The 17,489-nt window shown below is 44.2% G+C and overlaps 1 protein-coding gene across 3 annotated transcripts in view; it reads right to left on the bottom strand.

Moving 5' to 3' along the window:
* Positions 1-17,489, bottom strand: part of ano7 (anoctamin 7) — a 199,348-nt gene that overhangs the window by 104,606 nt on the left and 77,253 nt on the right. For 2 of the 3 annotated variants that reach the window (XM_072255798.1, XM_072255797.1), the window contains exons 5-7: positions 12,443-12,550; positions 3,952-4,088; positions 3,244-3,301 (exon numbers count right to left, since the gene is read on the bottom strand). In XM_072255798.1, coding sequence (XP_072111899.1) covers positions 3,244-3,301; positions 3,952-4,088; positions 12,443-12,550 — 303 coding nt within the window. Of the gene's footprint in view, positions 1-3,243; positions 3,302-3,951; positions 4,089-12,442; positions 12,551-17,123; positions 17,167-17,489 lie in introns of those variants that run through there. The other variant, XM_072255799.1, reaches the window with a different exon arrangement.

Raw genomic sequence — 17,489 nt, 5'->3', positions numbered from 1 at the left:
GCTTTGGGACATGACGTTGATTCTAGGCTTTGGACATGATGTTGATTCTAGGCTTTGGGACATGACGTCGATTCTAGGCTTTGGGACATGATGTGGATTCTTGGCTTTGGGACATGACGTCGATTCTTGGCTTTGGGACATGATGTTGGTTCTAGACTTTGGGACATGACGTTGATTCTAGGCTTTGGGACATGATGTCGATTCTTGGCTTTGGGACATGACGTCGATTCTAGGCTTTGGGACATGACGTCGATTCTTGGCTTTGGGACATGACGTCGATTCTAGGCTTTGGGACATGACGTCGATTCTAGGCTTTGGGACATGACGTCGATTCTAGGCTTTGGGACATGACGTCGATTCTTGGCTTTGGGACATGACGTCGATTCTTGGCTTTGGGACATGACGTCGATTCTTGGCTTTGGGACATGACGTCGATTCTAGGCTTTGGGACATGACGTCGATTCTAGGCTTTGGGACATGACGTCGATTCTTGGCTTTGGGACATGACGTCGATTCTTGGCTTTGGGACATGACGTCGATTCTAGGCTTTGGGACATGACGTTGATTCTAGGCTTTGGGACATGACGTTAATTCTAGGCTTTGGGACATGACGTTGATTCTAGGCTTTGGGACATGATGTTGATTCTAGGCTTTGGGACATGATGCTGATTCTTGGCTTTGGGACATGACGTTGATTCTTGGCTTTGGGACATGATGTCAATTCTAAGCTTTGAAACATGATGTGGTGGCTGTATAAGTCATTGGAGAGCTGCATACAGTTTTGGTTATAATTATACAAAGGATGAAGTTAAACTGGAAAGAGTGCAGAAAAGATTTCCAAAGAGGGCTGAGTTACAGGGAGAGGTTGGCTAGGCTAGACTAGGGAGTCCAAAACTAGGGGACATGGGCTTAGGGTGAGAGAGAAAAAGGGTTAAAAGTGACATAGGGCCAACATTTACATTCAGGGGTGATAAGTATATGGAATGCACTTCCAGAAGATGTTTTTGGAGCAGGTAGCATAATAATATTACGACACATTTGGATAGGTACATGGAAGGGTGGGGCTTAGAGTGTCAAACGGAGGAAATTGGGACCAGCTGGATGGCACAGTGGTTAGCATTGACCTTTTGGGCCAAATGGCCTGTATCCCTGCTCCTTCACTCTAAGTGGAAATTTTTTATTAAAAGTCAGCTGGTTTAAATTAGGAATAAAAAAATATAAAATGCTGGAAACTCTCAGCAGTTGAGGCAGTGGCTGTGCAGCAAGAAACAGAGTTAACTTTTCAGGCCAAAGAGCTTTCAAAAGAAGTGGGAAAGACAATCAGCAAGTGAATTTTATGCTGCAGAGGGAGTGATTGAGGGCCGAATACGAGAGTCTGATAGGATGAGGCCAGGGTTACTATGGTTTTGTCCCCATGAGCATCTTCTCCTTTCTCAAACTCTCCTTTTGTCATCCCTGGAGTTTGAAATTTTCTACACAACACCAAAATCCAAGCAAATCTTATATGATAAGGTGGACTTCTAGTAAAATCAGATGGACTCCTGACAAAGCTTTACGCCTTTTTGCCCCATGGTACACTCATTCAGAAAGTCAGGAGACATAGAATCCAGGGAAATCTGGCTGTGTGGATCCAGAATTGACTTGCACACAGAAGGCAGAGGCCGATAACAGATGGAGCACATTCTGAATGGAGATCGGTGACTAGTGGTGTTCCACCGGGATTTTGTTCTGGAACCTCTGCTTTTGTACTTTCATAGAAGATTTGAAAGAGGAACTGGAAGGGTGGTTTAGTAAGTCTGCGGATGACACGAAGACTGGTGATGTTGTGGAGAATGTAGAAGGTTACAATGGGACACTAACAGGATGCAGAGCTGGGCTAAGAAATTGCAAATGTAGTTAAATCCACAGAAGTACGAAATGATATAATTTGCAAGGTCGTACCTGAAGGCAGAGATCAAGGTTCATGGCAGGGTTCTTAGCAGTGTGGAAGAAGAGGGTCTCGTGGTTCACGTTGGTAGATCCCTCAGATTTGCGGCGCAAGTTGATGGTGTGGTTAAGGTGGTTATGGTGTGTTGGCCTTCATTAGTTGGGTGATCAAGTTCAAGAGTTGTAAGGTAATGTTGCAATAATATAAAACTCTGGTTAGACGATCTCTGGAATACTGTGTTCGGTTCTGGGAGATTTACGAGGATGGTGCCTGGATTAGAGAGCATGCCTTATGAGGAAAGGTTGAGCAAGCTGGAGCTATTTCCCCCTCTTTGGAGAGAAGAAAGATGAGAGTTGACTTGACGGAGGGGTATAAAATGATAAGAGCCATAGATAGGGTAGACAGCCAGCACCTTTTCCCCAAGGCAGCAATGGTTAATAACAAGACGACAAACTTTTAAGGTGATTGGAGGGAAGTACAAGGGGAATACTAGAGGTGGGTGTTTGTTCGTTTTACAAAGAGTTGTAAGCACACCGATAGCACTGCCGGAGTGGTGGTAGAAGCAGATACACTTAAGAGTCTCTCAGATAGGTGCATGCATGAAAGAAAAATGGAGGGCTTTGTAAGAGGGAAGGGTTGGATTGATATTTGAGTAGGTTAAAGAATCAACACAACGTTGTGAGCCGAAGGGCCTGTACTGTGTTTTCACGTCCTTTGTTCCAAACTCTGCATTCTGTTATAATTGTTCACTTGTACTGCCTCAAAGTACCAGTATGATGAACTGATCAGTATGGATGGCATGCAAACCAGATTTTTTTCCTACTGTACCTCAGTACATGTGAGAATAATAAACCAATTTACCAAAATGTAAATCATTTATAAGAATTGTGAAGATCATAGATCATCTTGGAACCTCCCCTGCCATTTGAATTGCTACTTTCTGTCCAGCTAGCAATTTCCCATGCCTTGCCCTAACTCACACTTTTCCCCAACTCTGATGAGGGGCCTTTGACTTGCCTCCTTCATCCTCTCTGCACAGATGCTCAGCACTTGCCGCATTTTATATTTTTATTTCTAATTTAACTTTTATGATCGGCTTCAGCATAGCAGAGTGACTCCCTCGATACTAATCGCAGACAGAAATTCAATCTTCTTTTTTACATAGCAACCATGTGCCCAGGAAAATAATTTTCATAATCAGATGGAGGAAGGTTCAAAGAAATATAGGTGGGAGTTTGCCAAACTTGCGAAGTCAGTGGCCAAAGTATGGAATGCCCGATTCAAGCTGGAAACGTTGCTGAGGCTTCAATACTTACTATTTCATGCCTTTGTGTGTTAGAGAAGAAGTCTTCTTTATTGTTTCTATTTAAGTACCTGCACAGAAAATAAGCTTCTGAATACAGACATTTAGTTTTCCTCCAGTATTTCCAAAGGTATAAAACCTGCTCAGGTGAACAATCCCAAAAAAAAATACAGGAGCAGCAGCATCACACCATAAACAAAAATGAAATTAACTAATCGTACAATCACACTACACAAATACCCAATTTTTATATTTCTATTTAGTGCTGAGAAGGACGAGGAGTGAGATTTGACATATCATATAAAGAAGCATTCACACAGTTGGCCATTAACTTAGTTAAAGAGGTGGGATTTTTTCAGTATAGTATGGAAAACAAGCCCTTTGGGCCCATGTCCATGCTAACCTAGATGCCTGTCCCAGCTAGTCTCATTTATCTTTGTTTGTCCCACATTCCCGTTTCTATCCACGTTGTATTTGGACTCATTTCTACAGCTTCCACTGTCAGCTCATTGCATATACCCACAGCTTTCCATGAGAGAGAAAAAAAACCTTCCTCACAGGTTCCTTTTAAATCTTCCCCCTCTCTCCTCAAGTCTATCTCCTCTAATTTTAGTCTCTCAGCATATCCAGTCTGTGCCCTGTCCTGGTAATATCATTATGAATCTTTTCTGCACCTTTTCCAAGTTCACGACATCCACGCCATTGGCAACACAATACCAACCTTTCCAGTTTAGAGAGTCTAAACTGACAGGTGTAATATTCTGGCGGAGTGTTAGGAACATCTTGGTACATGATATTGCAGATATTCAGCTTTGATAGGAGTTCCTGTGACCAATTGGAGCTACAATTTTCTGATAGCTGAAAGAGATAACATAACAGCCATTAAACCCAAAGCCTTTTCAGCGATTTGAACATGGGCCCAGTTCAAACAGATCAACCAGGGTATCTAGGCAGTCTGATTCTGACTGTTCAGTTGGTGAAGCTCATCGGATGGTCTATTGTTGTCATCCAAGACCGGCCAACATTTTGTGCACCTGATTTCTTACAAGCCACAACACGTCTGTTACTAAAGTGTACTTTTAGTTTAGCATTAGGATAACAAGTAAAACCATAGCTAGGAACTTGTAGTCTAATTCAGAACCACGCAGATTAGCCCAGACATTGCAGTCCCTACCTCCAAGCCCACCTAGGCAATTCAACCCATTTAGTTTAAGAACACAGGGCTGTTCACTTATATTAAAAATTCACATCTTCCCATTGTCCTGTTATGAACATTGAGTTTACAGTCTTTATGCATTTGTCTCTCTCTGCCTTTCCAACATACATCCTTTCACTCTCATAGAAGCAAATGTGCAGATCAGTGTTCCAGTAGCAGTGTCTCTCAAATTGTGGCCCTCATGCCTGCATCTTTCTGTATTTGACCTTTGTTTACTCCTCATCCATTACATTCCTCTGCTGGGGCTATGGTCATCTGTTCTGACTCCTCAGCCTAAGGATAAATTTGTGAACGCCTTGACTGAACGAATAGAGAGCTACATATCCCAGTGCACTGATGACTCCAAGTTAAGAGGGCACAACGGTTCTGTCTCAGAATGCCAGAGACCTGGCTTTAACCCAGACTTCAGTTGCTGTGGATTTTGTAAGTCGTTCCTGTGAACACGTCTCCCAGAGCATTCCAGTTTCCTCTCATAGCCCAAAGACATGTGGGTCAGTAGGTTACTTTCCCATAGAGTGGTAGAATTTCAAATGAGTTGCTGGGAATGGGGAGGATGACATGGAATTAATATAGGATTATTATAAATGGATGGCTGATGGTCAGTGTGGACTTGGTAGCCAAAGGGCCTGTTTCCATTGATTCTATCATTTGCTTTCATAGCTTCATTGCAACCACTGACTCTCCGTTTCCTGCCAGCAACTTGCTGAACTGATCCCTGCAAATCTGCTCAGCCAGTGTCTGCTGGCTGTAGAATTACACCCGTCTCTCAGCCCACTTGATCGGTAAGAGTTACTGTGGTCCAGAGCGTGAATGACTTCTGCTTCCCTGCAGTGTCACAGGCAGTGAGTGACTTTTCAAAATCACAGTACCTCAGTCTGTGCACCTCAATCCATCCATTCCTATGGCCTTTTCAAAATCACCGTGCCTCAATCTGTGCACTAAATCCACCCACTCCCAAGATCACTGGTATATTTCATGCCTCAGGACTTTAACTGGGAACTTGAAAGAAGTTCCTGTTGGAGATCCAGTAGTCAATTGTCCATGGCTTTCAAGGAGTCTCCCCAATAGGTGTATAAACCTGTCTAGGTCTGGCTCTCAGCAGATGGTGGAAACATTCCATATATACATCTTGTCCTATTGCAGAACAACTATGTTCTACTCACATGTGCAATAAATTCCCATATCATCTTCTCTATCACGTGACTCCACTTTTTACACAGTATCCAAGTGGGTCCACAGATATTTCCAAGATACTGTTTATGGGAATCACCTTCTGTATCTGATGCTAGCTTCTTCAGGACTGTGGAATATGCCCCTTCCTATGGTAATGGTAATACTGGGCCATTTCAAATGAGTATTCTGAACCTAAGCATCTCCCTCAGCATTCAGAGCAATGTTTCCATTTTTTTATTTGCTTGCTGTGACTGTGATTTGAGTCACTGGAGAGACTCGAAAGCTGGTGATATAAGTGCCTTGATTCATCATCGCCTGGAGACACTCTCTGAAAAGTCTCCCAAGCTCAATGTGCATCACATTTTTATAGTTTAATACAATTTCAATAGTTACAATGACATTATTTCAATATTTTGGACTTACAATGCTTCCTTTGACTTGCATATCTACAGTGGAAGACACCTCTGCATGTTCAAACACCTTTGTTTGAACATGATCTGGAAGCTTCTGGGGATAGAGATCCCAGACACCCAAAATTAATGTTGTGAGAGCCATCTGAGTACACAAATATCCCAACTACTGATTGATCAACGATATATGTGACCATGTTTGATGTGCTAAGTGACAAAATCAGTCTAGTATGCAAGCTTCCTTGAACTCAGTCACAATGATGAAAATAATTTAGCTCACGTTGCATGATTTAATGCAGGCCAATTAACATAAAACAAAGGAGCAGAATTAGGCCATTTGGCCCTTCGAGTCTGCTCTGCCATTCAATCATAACCGATCCTTTTTTTCCCTCTTCAGCCCCCTTCCCCCACCTTCTCTCTGTAAACTTTGAAGATGTGGCCAATCAAAAGCCATCTCTAATACACCCAACGACCTGGCCTCCACAGCTGCCTGCGGTAACAAATTCCACAAATTCACCACCCTCTGGCTAAAGAAATTTCTTTGCATCTATGTTTTAATCGCATGCCCTTCTATCCTGAGGCTGTGCCCTCTTGTCCTAGACACCCCCACCATGGGAAACATCCTTTCCACATCTACTCTGTCTCGGCCCTTCAACTTTCGAAAGGTTTCAATGAGATCCCCGTCTCCCCATCCTTCTAAATTCCAGCAAGTACAGACCAGAGCTTTCAAACGTTTCTCATATGATAACACTTCATTACCAGAATCATCTTTGTGAACCTCATCTGAACCCTCTCCAATGCCAACACATCTTTTTTTGGATAAAGAGCCCAAAACTGTTCACAATACTCAAGGTGAGGCCTCACCAGTGCCTTATAAAGCCTCAGCATCACATCTCTGCTCTTGTATTCTAGACCCCTTGAAATGAATGCTAACATTGCATTTGCCTTCCTCGCCTCTGATTCTACCTCCAAATTAACCTTTGGTTGTTCTGCACAAGGACTCCCGAGTCCCTCTGCATCTCAGATTTTTGGATTTTCTCCCCATTTAGAAAATAGTCTGCTCATTTACTTCTCCTACCAAAGTGCATGATAGTGCATTTTCCAACATTGTATTTAATTTGTCACTTTCTTGCCCATTCTCCTAATCTATCCAAGTCCTTCTGCAGCCTACCTGTTTCCTCAACACTACCTGCCCCTCCACCAATCTTCGTATCATCTGCAAATTTGACAACAAAGCTATCTATTCCATAGTCTAAATCATTGATATACAGAGTAAAAAGCAGTCCCAACACCGAACTCTGTGGAACACCACTAGTCACCGGCAGCTAACCAGAAAAGGATCCTTTCATTCCCACTCGCTGCCTCCTATCAATTAGCCAGTGCTCTAACCATGTTAGTAACTTTCCTGTAATACCATAGGCTCTTAACTTGGTAAGCAGCCTCATGTGTGGCACCATGTCAAAGGTCATCTGAAAGTCCAAATATACAACATCCACTGCATCCCCTTTATCAATCCTACTTGTAATCTCCTCAAAGAATTCCAACAGGTACATCAGGCTGTCATAGGGAGGCGGCTGGGAACGGACCCAAGTGCAAGACACAGACACTGAAGTACTAGGGACAGGACTAGGATACAGGGTAAGGGCTAACTCATGGACACGAAAACCAAGAACCCGGAACAGGACTGGACAAGAGAACTTCAAGCCAGAGACTGGACGAGGACCCAGAACCTGGGTCTTGCCTCTGGCTCGGGCCCCAGAATTAGGCAAGGACGTGACTTGGCTGGCAGGCAGGGTGAAGCTGGAGACCAGAGACTTGAGTCAAGGCTGGAGACCAGAGACTTGAGGCGAGGCTGGAGACCAGAGACTTGAGGCGAGGCTTGGGTCTTGAAGCTTGGCTTGGGGCGAGGCTTGAGGTCTTGAATTTCCTCCTGGGCAGGGCGCGGTGCTCCTGGGCGGAGTGCGGATCACCTGGGCAGGACGCAGATCTCCACCCAATGGAGGTGGGGAACAGGAAGGGACAGAACCAGCCGCAGGGTAATGGCAATCTGGCTTGACTTACCTGACAGAGGCAAGGGACAGGACCCACTGCAGGGTAACGGCAATCTGGCCTGGTTTACCCGACGGAGGCAAGGGACAGATAGAGAGCTAGGTTCAGGGTGGCTCCAAGACAAGACTTCAGGCAAAACGAGGCGAGAGTTACCAGCAAGACAAGGCAAGGCTTCAGGCAATGCAAGGTGAGACAAGAACTTCAGGCGAGGCGAGAGTTACCGGCAAGACAAGGCAAGGCTTCAGGAGAGGAAACAGAAGGCAGGGGAAGGGATACAAGGAGTAAGGACAAGAACAATCCAGCAGCCACGCCCTGGTCTCTGGAGGTATTTATGCAGCTAGTCCCAGTGAGAATCAGCTGCCTCAATTAGTGCTCAGCAGGAACAGAAACAGGGTAGACAGGAAAACCTGGAGCAAGGGTCGATGGACCGGACCATGAACCGGAATGTGGACGTCACGGACCGGACCATGACACAGGCAAGATTTTCCCTTAAGGAAGCCATGCTGACTTTGTCCTATCTTGTCCTGTGTCACCAAGTACTCAATAACCTCAACCTTAGCATTTGACTCCAACATCTTCCCAACCACTGAGGTTAGGTTAACAGCTTTCTTAAAGAGTGAAGTGATATTTGCAATTTTCCAGTCCTCCAGAACCACGCCAGAGTCCAACAATTCTTGAAAGATCATTACAAATGCATCTACAATCTCTACCATTACCTCTTTGAGAACCCTAGGGTGCAGTTCACCTGGTCTGGGTGACTTATGTACCCTAGGTCTTTCAGTTTTTTGAGCACCTTCTCCCTTGCAATAGTAACTGCACTCATTTCTCTTCCCTCACACCCTTCAACATCTGGCACACTGCTAGTGTCTTCCACAGTGAAGACTTGATGCCAAATACTCATTTAGTTCATCTGCCATCTCCTTGTCCCCTGTTATTATTTCCCTGGCCCCATTTTCTAGCGGCCCTATATCCACTCTCTTCTCTCTATTTTTTACATACTTGAAAAAGCTTGTACACACCACCTTGATATTGTTTGCTAGCTTGCTTTCATATTTCATCTTTTCCTCAATGATTCTTTTAGTTGCTCTCTGTAGGGTTTTAAAAGCTCCCCAATCCTCTATCTTCCCATTAATTTTTGCTTTGTTGTGTGCTCTCTCTTTTGCTTTTACATCAGCTTTGATTTCCCTTGTGAACCATGGTTGTACTATTTTGCCATTTGAGTATTTCTTTGTTTTTGGGATCCAACTATCCAGCACCTTTCTCATTTTTCCAGAAACTCATGACATTGTTGCTCTGCTCTCATCCCTGTCAACATCTCCCCCAATTTACTTTGCTCAGCTCCTCTCTCATACAACTTTAATCTCCTTAACTCCACTGAAATACTGTTATCTCAGACTTTACATTCTCCCTATCAGATTTCAAGTTCAACTAAATCATGTTGTGATCACTGTCTCCTAAGGGTGTTTTTTTACCTTAAGCTCCCTAATCACCTCCAGTTCATAACGTAACACCCAATCCAGTATAGCTGATCCCCTAGTAGGCTCAATGACAAACTGCTCTAAAAAGCCATCTTGTAGACATTTGACAAACTCACTCTCCTGCGATCCATTACCAACCTGATTTTTCCAATCGACCTGCATGTTGAAATCTCCCATGACTATCATAACATTGTGGTCCACATCCCAGCTACTGTTGGGAGGCCTGTATATAACCGCCATCAGGGTCCTTTTACCCTTGCAGTTTCTTAACTCAGCCCACAAAGATTCAACATCTTCCAATATTACCTCCAATCTTTCTAATAATTTGATGTCATTCTTTACCAGCAGAGCTATGCGACCCCCTCTGTCTACCTTCCTTTCTCTCTGATACAATATGTAACCTTGAACATTGAGCTCCCAACTACAGCCATCCTTCAGCCACGATTCAGTGATGGCCACAACTTCATACCCGATAATCTGTAGAAGTGCAACAATTGCATCCAGCTTATTTCTTATACTCCGTGCATGGAGATATAACACTTTGAGTACTGTATTTCCTACCCTTTTTGATTCTGCATCCCTAATGTACTTATACTCACCCTGCTGTCTGCAATTTTGTCCTATCATCTGCCTGCTCTTTCCTAACAGTCTGACTGCATGCTTTCATTACTTTTTCACCATCCATCCTATCCCGAGTCCCTTCACTTCCCCTGCCAAATTAGTTTAGACCCTCCGCAATAGCTCTAACAAACCGGCCCATGAGAATATTGGTCCCCCTTGGGATCAGGTGTAACTTGTCCCTTTTGTACAGGTCATACCTTCCCCAGAAGAGATCCCAATGATCCAGGAACCTGAAGCCCTGCCCCCCACACAGGTTTCTCAGCCACACATTTATCTGCCATATCATCCTGTTTCTACTCTCACTGGCACGTGGCACAGGTAGCAATCCAGAAATTACTACCCTGGAGGTACTGCTTCTCAGCTTTGTCTAGCTCTCTAAATTTTCCCTCCAGGAGCTCTTTGCTTTTCCATCCTATGTCATTGGTACCAATATGTACCAAGACATCTGGCTGCTCCCCCTCCCTCTCCAAAATGCTGCGGACACAATCGAAGAAGTCCCTGTCCCTGGTATTTGGGGCACAACATACCATCCAGGTGTCCTGTTCACTCCCACAGAATCTCCTGTCTGTTTCTCTGAATATTGAGTTCCCTATCACTACCACTTCCCTCTTCCTTGTCTTTACCTTCTGCACCATGGACCCATGCTCAGTGCCAATAACCTGGTCTCCGTGGCATTCCCCTGGGAGGTCATCCCCCACAACAGTGGTCAAAATGGTATATTTATTATGGCTGCGAATGGCCACAAGGGTGCTCTGTGCTAACTGCCTATTCATCATCCCATTCCTTCTCCTGACATTCACCCAGCTATTTGCCTCCTGCAACTTGTGGGTGACATAACGTCTTACGTTTTGGCTGATGCAGACAAGAACATCTTATGTCACTCTACTTTGCAAACTCTATCTCTTCGTAACCAGCCCCTTGCTGTGGGCCAGCAGCTTGTACTTTGCAGACTATGCTGTTTGCAGACCTGACCTTTTAACTTCAAACTAATTACTGCTTGTAATTTACATTAAGAACTTAAGACTAGTTCTTACTTGAATTAATACCTGCTATAGTCACACAATTCCGTGACTCCACAATAATCCCTAACGCTGCCCATATGTCCTATGCCTTTACCACCTCTGGCATGGCTGGTTTCGTGCTGAACCCATTTACCATGCTCACATGACCGGGCCATGAACCATGGTTACCTCTGTGTACTCAAAGCTACCCCACATTCAACTCGCTTCACTTGAATGCTCCCAACAACCTCTGACAGGGGTGTGCTCAGAACTCTGACCTGTGAATCAGGACCTCGATGACCGATGTACATCTCAAGTGTGACCAGCCCACCTTCAGCAGCAACATACCCTTTCTCGTCCCTTGGTTCCCTGGCTCCTTGCCTTGCCAGGATGTCACTGATGTTATCCACTGAGAGAAACAACTCAACACAGTCCACAGAACAGCAGGTGGCGAAGCCGACTCGCTCTGCTTCAGCTTCCCGATGTACTTCACATGTATCTGCTCCTGTTTAGAGTACCCAGCTCACTAGTCCACCTCGCCAGATCCATTCCCTTCACAAGCAGCATCTATACTTGTTACCAATGTAGTGCGTGCACAGCAAATCCTTTACTAAGGTCAGGCAACCTCAGCAGATGGCAGTGTCTGATACAACAATGTATCAAGGTGACACCACTCAATTCGAAACTTCACTCGTTTATACCATAGCGATTAAAAGCATCATCCCATCATCTGATGAAAAACGTCCTCAACTTGCTGCATCTGGACCATCCAGCTCTGTGGCTGGGTCCTGGGAGAGAGGGCGGGCGAGGAGTCCAAAATCATGAATGTTTTCTTCAAACCCTTGGACAACACCTGATCAACAGATTGCTTGGGTGGGTGTTGCGATGTGTGCTTCAGGGTTGCCAGGTTGAGAGAGAGTGGTGGGGGAACAACTCACACTGACCAACGAGCTGGTAGCCATGGTAGCTTATCCTGCTTATTTCATCTGCACAAAATCCACCCTTCAGCAAACAAAGCTCCAGCACACCCACAGCACCTTTCATTGGGTATCAGCCTCTTAATCCATTCTCCACCCTGGTAATTTACCATTTGTATCCTGGTAACTGAACAAGTGGGTGAGGGTGGGTGGTGGAGGAGGGGTTACTTTGCTCAAGGCAGTGACCAGCAAAGTCAATTCTACTACCTGGAGAAGAGAAAGGAAAGATTAAAGAAAGATTTTATTGAGTCCCATGCCTGTGCTCAGGCCAAAGATGAATCACTTACCTGCAATGGAGTGCGCAGGCACAAATTCTCTGCATGATAACACAGCACTTCCCACGGAGCATTCAGCAAGATGTAGTGGATCACGCAGCTCTCACTCTGCCTCTCGAACTACAGACAAGAGATAAAAGTAATGACCAGATAATCTTTTCTGGCCAGCAAGCTTCTGAAAATCACTGAAATCTGCCAACCCATCCCTGATTTCCTTTGCTCCATCACTAAGAACTATACCTTCAACCACCTGGAATTTCCTTCTCTTTTGCCATTCCCTGAAACCTGTTTCTTTGACTGCTTTGTTCACTGTACCTTGGGATAAAACTTGATGAAACCTTGTGACATTTTGCTATATCATGGAGGGTACTCACAGCAAAATGTAATATTTGCATGTAATCAATACTTTACACTCGCAACTCACGCTAGCTACATGTGGCCAAAAACGTAGAAGTTATTAAATTAGACCTTGACTTAGAGGAATAAGTAAAAAAGATAATAACATTGGGAATAATTTTAATGTCTTCCTTTATTTAGCTTCCACTGAAATCAATACTAATCTGCAACCAATGGTTTATACACAAAAAACGTTGCATTTATAGCACAGAAAGAGGCCATTCAACCCATGTGTTGGATCTTTAGGAAGTCTCTTTGCTTAATTATATCCTCTCTCCCTTTATCTGTTTAATAATTTCTTTTTGCAAGTAGCTGTTGCATTTTTTTTAATGCTGATACAAGTGGGATAGACATGAAAGAAAAGGAGGTGGGGTAGCATTGCTGGTTAGAGAGGAGATTAACGCAATAGAAAGGAAGGACATTAGTCGGGAGGATGTGGAATCGATATGGGTAGAGCTGTATAACACTAAGGGCAGAAAACGCTGGTGGGAGTTGTGTACAGGCCACCTAACAGTAGTAGTGAGGTTGGGGATGGCATTAAACAGGAAATTAGAAATGTGTGCAATAAAGGAACAGCAGTTATAATGAGTGACTTCAATCTACATATAGATTGGGTGAACCAAATTGGTAAAGGTGCTGAGGAAGAGGATTTCTTGGAATGTATGCGGGATGGTTTTTTGAACCAACATGTCGAGGAACCAACTAGAGAGCAGGCTATTCTAGACTGGGTATTGAGCAATGAGGAAGGGTTAATTAGCAATCTTGTCGTGAGAGGCCCCTTGGGTAAGAGTGACCATAATATGGTGGAATTCTTCATTAAGATGGAGGGTGACATAATTAATTCAGAAACAAGGGTTCTGAACTTAAAGAAGGGTAACTTTGAAAGTATGAGATGTGAATTAGCTAAGATAGACTGGCAAATGATACTTAAAGGGTTGATGGTGGATATGCAATGGCAAGCATTTAAAGATAGCATGGATGAACTGCAACAATTGTTCATCCCAGTTTGGCAAAAGAATAAATCAGGGAAGGTAGTGCACCCGTGGCTGACAAGGGAAATTAGGGATAGTATCAATTCCAAAGAAGAAACATACAAATTAGCCAGAAAAAGCGGCTCACCTGAGGATTGGGAGAAATTCAGAGTCCAGCAGAGGAGGACAAAGGGCTTAATTAGGAAAGGGAAAAAAGATTATGAGAGAAAACTGGCAGGGAACATAAAAACTGACTGTAAAAGCTTTTATAGGTATGTGAAAAGAAAAAGATTGGTTAAGACAAATATAGGTCCCTTACAGTCAGAAACAGGTAAATTGATCATGGGGGACAAGGACATGGCAGACCAATTGAATAACTACTTTGGTTCTGTCTTCACTAAGGAGTACGTAAATAATCTTCCGGAAATAGTAGGGGACAGAGGGTCTAGTGAGATGGAGGAACTGAGGGAAATACATGTTAGTAGGGAAGTGGTGTTAGGTAAATTGAAGGGATTGAAGGCAGATAAATCCCCAGGGCCAGATCATCTGTATCCCAGAGTGCTTAAGGAAGTAGCCCAAGAAATAGTGGATGCATTAGTGATAATTTTTCAAAACTCTTTTGATTCTGGACTAGTTCCTGAGGATTGGATGGTGGCTAATGTAACCCCACTTTTTAAAAAGGAGGGAGAGAGAAACCAGGGAATTAAAGACCGGTTAGCCTGACATTGGTGGTGGGGAAACTGCTGGAGTCAGTTATCAAAGATGTGATAACAGCACATTTGGAAAGCCGTGAAATCATCGGACAAAGTCAGCATGGATTTGTGAAAGGAAAATCATGTCTGACGACTCTCATAGAATTTTTTGAGGATGTAACTAGTAGAGTGGATAGGGGAGAACCAGTGGATGTGGTATATTTAGATTTTCATAAGGCTTTTGACAAGGTCCCACACAGGAGATTAGTGTGCAAACTTAAAGTACACGGTATTGGGGTTATGGTATTGATTTGGATAGAGAATTGGTTGGCAGACAGGAAGCAAAGAGTGGGAATAAACGGGACCTTTTCAGAATGGCAGGCAGTGACAAATGGGGTACCTCAAGGCTCAGTGCTGGGACCCCAGTTGTTTACAATATATATTAATGACTTAAATGCAGCATCTCCAAGTTTGCGGATGACACGAAGCTGGGCGGCAGTGTTAGCTGTGAGGAGGATGCTAAGAGGATGCAGGGTGACTTGGATAGGTTGGGTGAGTGGGCAAATTCATGGCAGATGCAATTTAATGTGGATAAATGTGAGGTTATCCACTTTGGTGGCAAAAATAGGAAAACAGATTATTATCTGAATGGTGGCCAATTAGGAAAAGGGGAGGTGCAACGAGACCTGGGTGTCATTATACACCAGTCATTGAAAGTGGGCATGCAGGTACAGCAGGCGGTGAAAAAGGCGAATGGTATGCTGGCATTCATAGCAAGAGGATTCGAGTACAGGAGCAGGGAGGTACTACTGCAGTTGTACAAGGCCTTGGTGAGACCACACCTGGAGTATTGTGTGCAGTTTTGGTCCCCTAATCTGAGGAAAGACATCCTTGCCATAGAGGGAGGACAAAGAAGGTTCACCAGATTGATTCCTGGGATGGCAGGACTTTCATATGAAGAAAGACTGGATGAACTGGGCTTGTACTCGTTGGAATTTAGAAGATTGAGGGGGGGATCTTATTGAAACGTATAAAATCCTAAATGTATTGGACAGACTAGATGCAGGAAGATTGTTCCTGATGTTGGGGAAACCTGGAACAAGGGGTCACAGTTTAAGGATAAAGGGGAAGCCTTTTAGGATGGAGATGAGGAAAAACTTCTTCACACAGAGAGTGGTGAATCTGTGGAATTCTCTGCCACAGGAAACAGTTGAGGCCAGTTCATTGGCTATATTTAAGAGGGAGTTAGATACGGCCCTTGTGGCTAAAGGGATCAGGGGGTATGGAGGGAAGGCTGGTGCAGGGTTCTGAGTTGGATGATCAGCCATGATCATACTGAATGGCGGTGCAGGCTCGAAGGGCCGAATGGCCTACTCCTGCACCTATTTTCTATGTTTCTAAGTGACTGAGGCAGCTACCACTGAGTAATTAATGTAAAATTTTAATGGCATATACCATGAATGCATGTGGAGTAAAGATTAACTGTAGTACAGAGGGAAAGTTCAGGAGAATCTGTTGTTAATAAAATTAACCTTCGAAGGTTTCAAATATAGGTGAGTCTGGAAGCTTTACTGCTTGCCCAGGACCACTAGGATATCCACTGATACAGAAATGATTTTGCCTTTTAAATTAGATTATGAGGACACACAGTCCTCTTTTATTGTTATTTAGTAATGCATGCATTAAGAAATGATACAAAGTTTCTCCAGAATGGTATCACAGAAACACATGACAAACCAACTGTAAAACTGACAAAAACCACATAATTATAACATATAGTTACAACAGTGCAAAGCAATACCGTAATTCTATAAAGAACAGACAATGGGCATGGTAAAAAGTCTCAAAGTCTCTCGAAAGTCCCATCATCTCACGCAGATGGTGAACCTCCAGCGCCACCATCTTGCCCATGCAGCATCCTGGAAGCATCCGACCACAGTCCAACTCCGAGTCCCTCCGAAATCTCCGAGCCTCCGACCACCTATTCGACACCGAGCACCAAACACCACCTCTACTGAGCGCTTCGACCCTGGCCCCAGCAACAGGCAATAGGCAAGGCCGAGGATTTGGGGCCTTCCCCTCTGGAGATTCTCGATCGCACAGTAGCAGCAGCAGCAAAGCGGGCATTTCAGGAGTTATTCCAGGTGTGCCTCTGTGTTTCTCACGGCTGTCTCTATCAAATCCGGATTGTGCACGGCCCCTAATTTAACACATACGATATCATTCGGAACGGCCGCGTGCGCTGCACCGCGCCGCCACCTTCTCCTCCCTCCTGGAAATACGGCTGAAGCAGGCTGACCGTCAGAGTCATTGAATTGTACAGCATTGTAACATTTTCCTCAGCCCACCACACCCTACTGACCAGCTGCTGTGATCCCATTTACCCACATTAGGACAGTGTCCTTCAATAACTTGTCACTCAAGTGTGGATTCCACCACATTCTCTGGCTCTGAGTTCCAGAAAGCAACCATTTTCTGTATAAAAAAAACATTCCCCTCAAATCTCCTTTAAATCTCCCTCCTTAAACCAATGCTCACTTGTTTTTGATACCCTTACTATCGAAATTGATTGACTATCTATGCGATCTATGCCTTTGATAGCTGTGTATATGTTGCAGTAGGTGTCCATCTTACCTGTTCATTGAAAGCCACTCCCATGCTAGCTAGAGACTGGCCCTTCCACTAACTGCTGTTTAGCTGGCGATGTTGCGGTGCTGATCAAGTTTAAATCTAACGCACAGAAACCATGCAGTCTCTCTCTTTGCTCTCCACGGTCACCACGGACTGGGGGGGGTTGTCATCTGGTGCCGTGGAAACGGTAAACAGTGGAGGTGTACTGCAGTAAAGAGGGCCAACCAAGCGTATTTTTAAGGGTTTACTGAATGTTCAGTGTCTGCCTTGTCCTGTAAGTAAATAGCTGACCTACTCATTGATAATGAATATCTTCTGTTTCCACTCACTGAACCTGCTAATCTGATTTCACACTGCCATATAGCTCTA

The sequence above is a fragment of the Mobula birostris genome, chromosome 4, assembly GCF_030028105.1.
Source record: "Mobula birostris isolate sMobBir1 chromosome 4, sMobBir1.hap1, whole genome shotgun sequence".
Taxonomy (NCBI): Eukaryota; Metazoa; Chordata; class Chondrichthyes; order Myliobatiformes; family Myliobatidae; genus Mobula; species Mobula birostris.
This window is presented reverse-complemented; position numbering and strand designations above follow the sequence as displayed.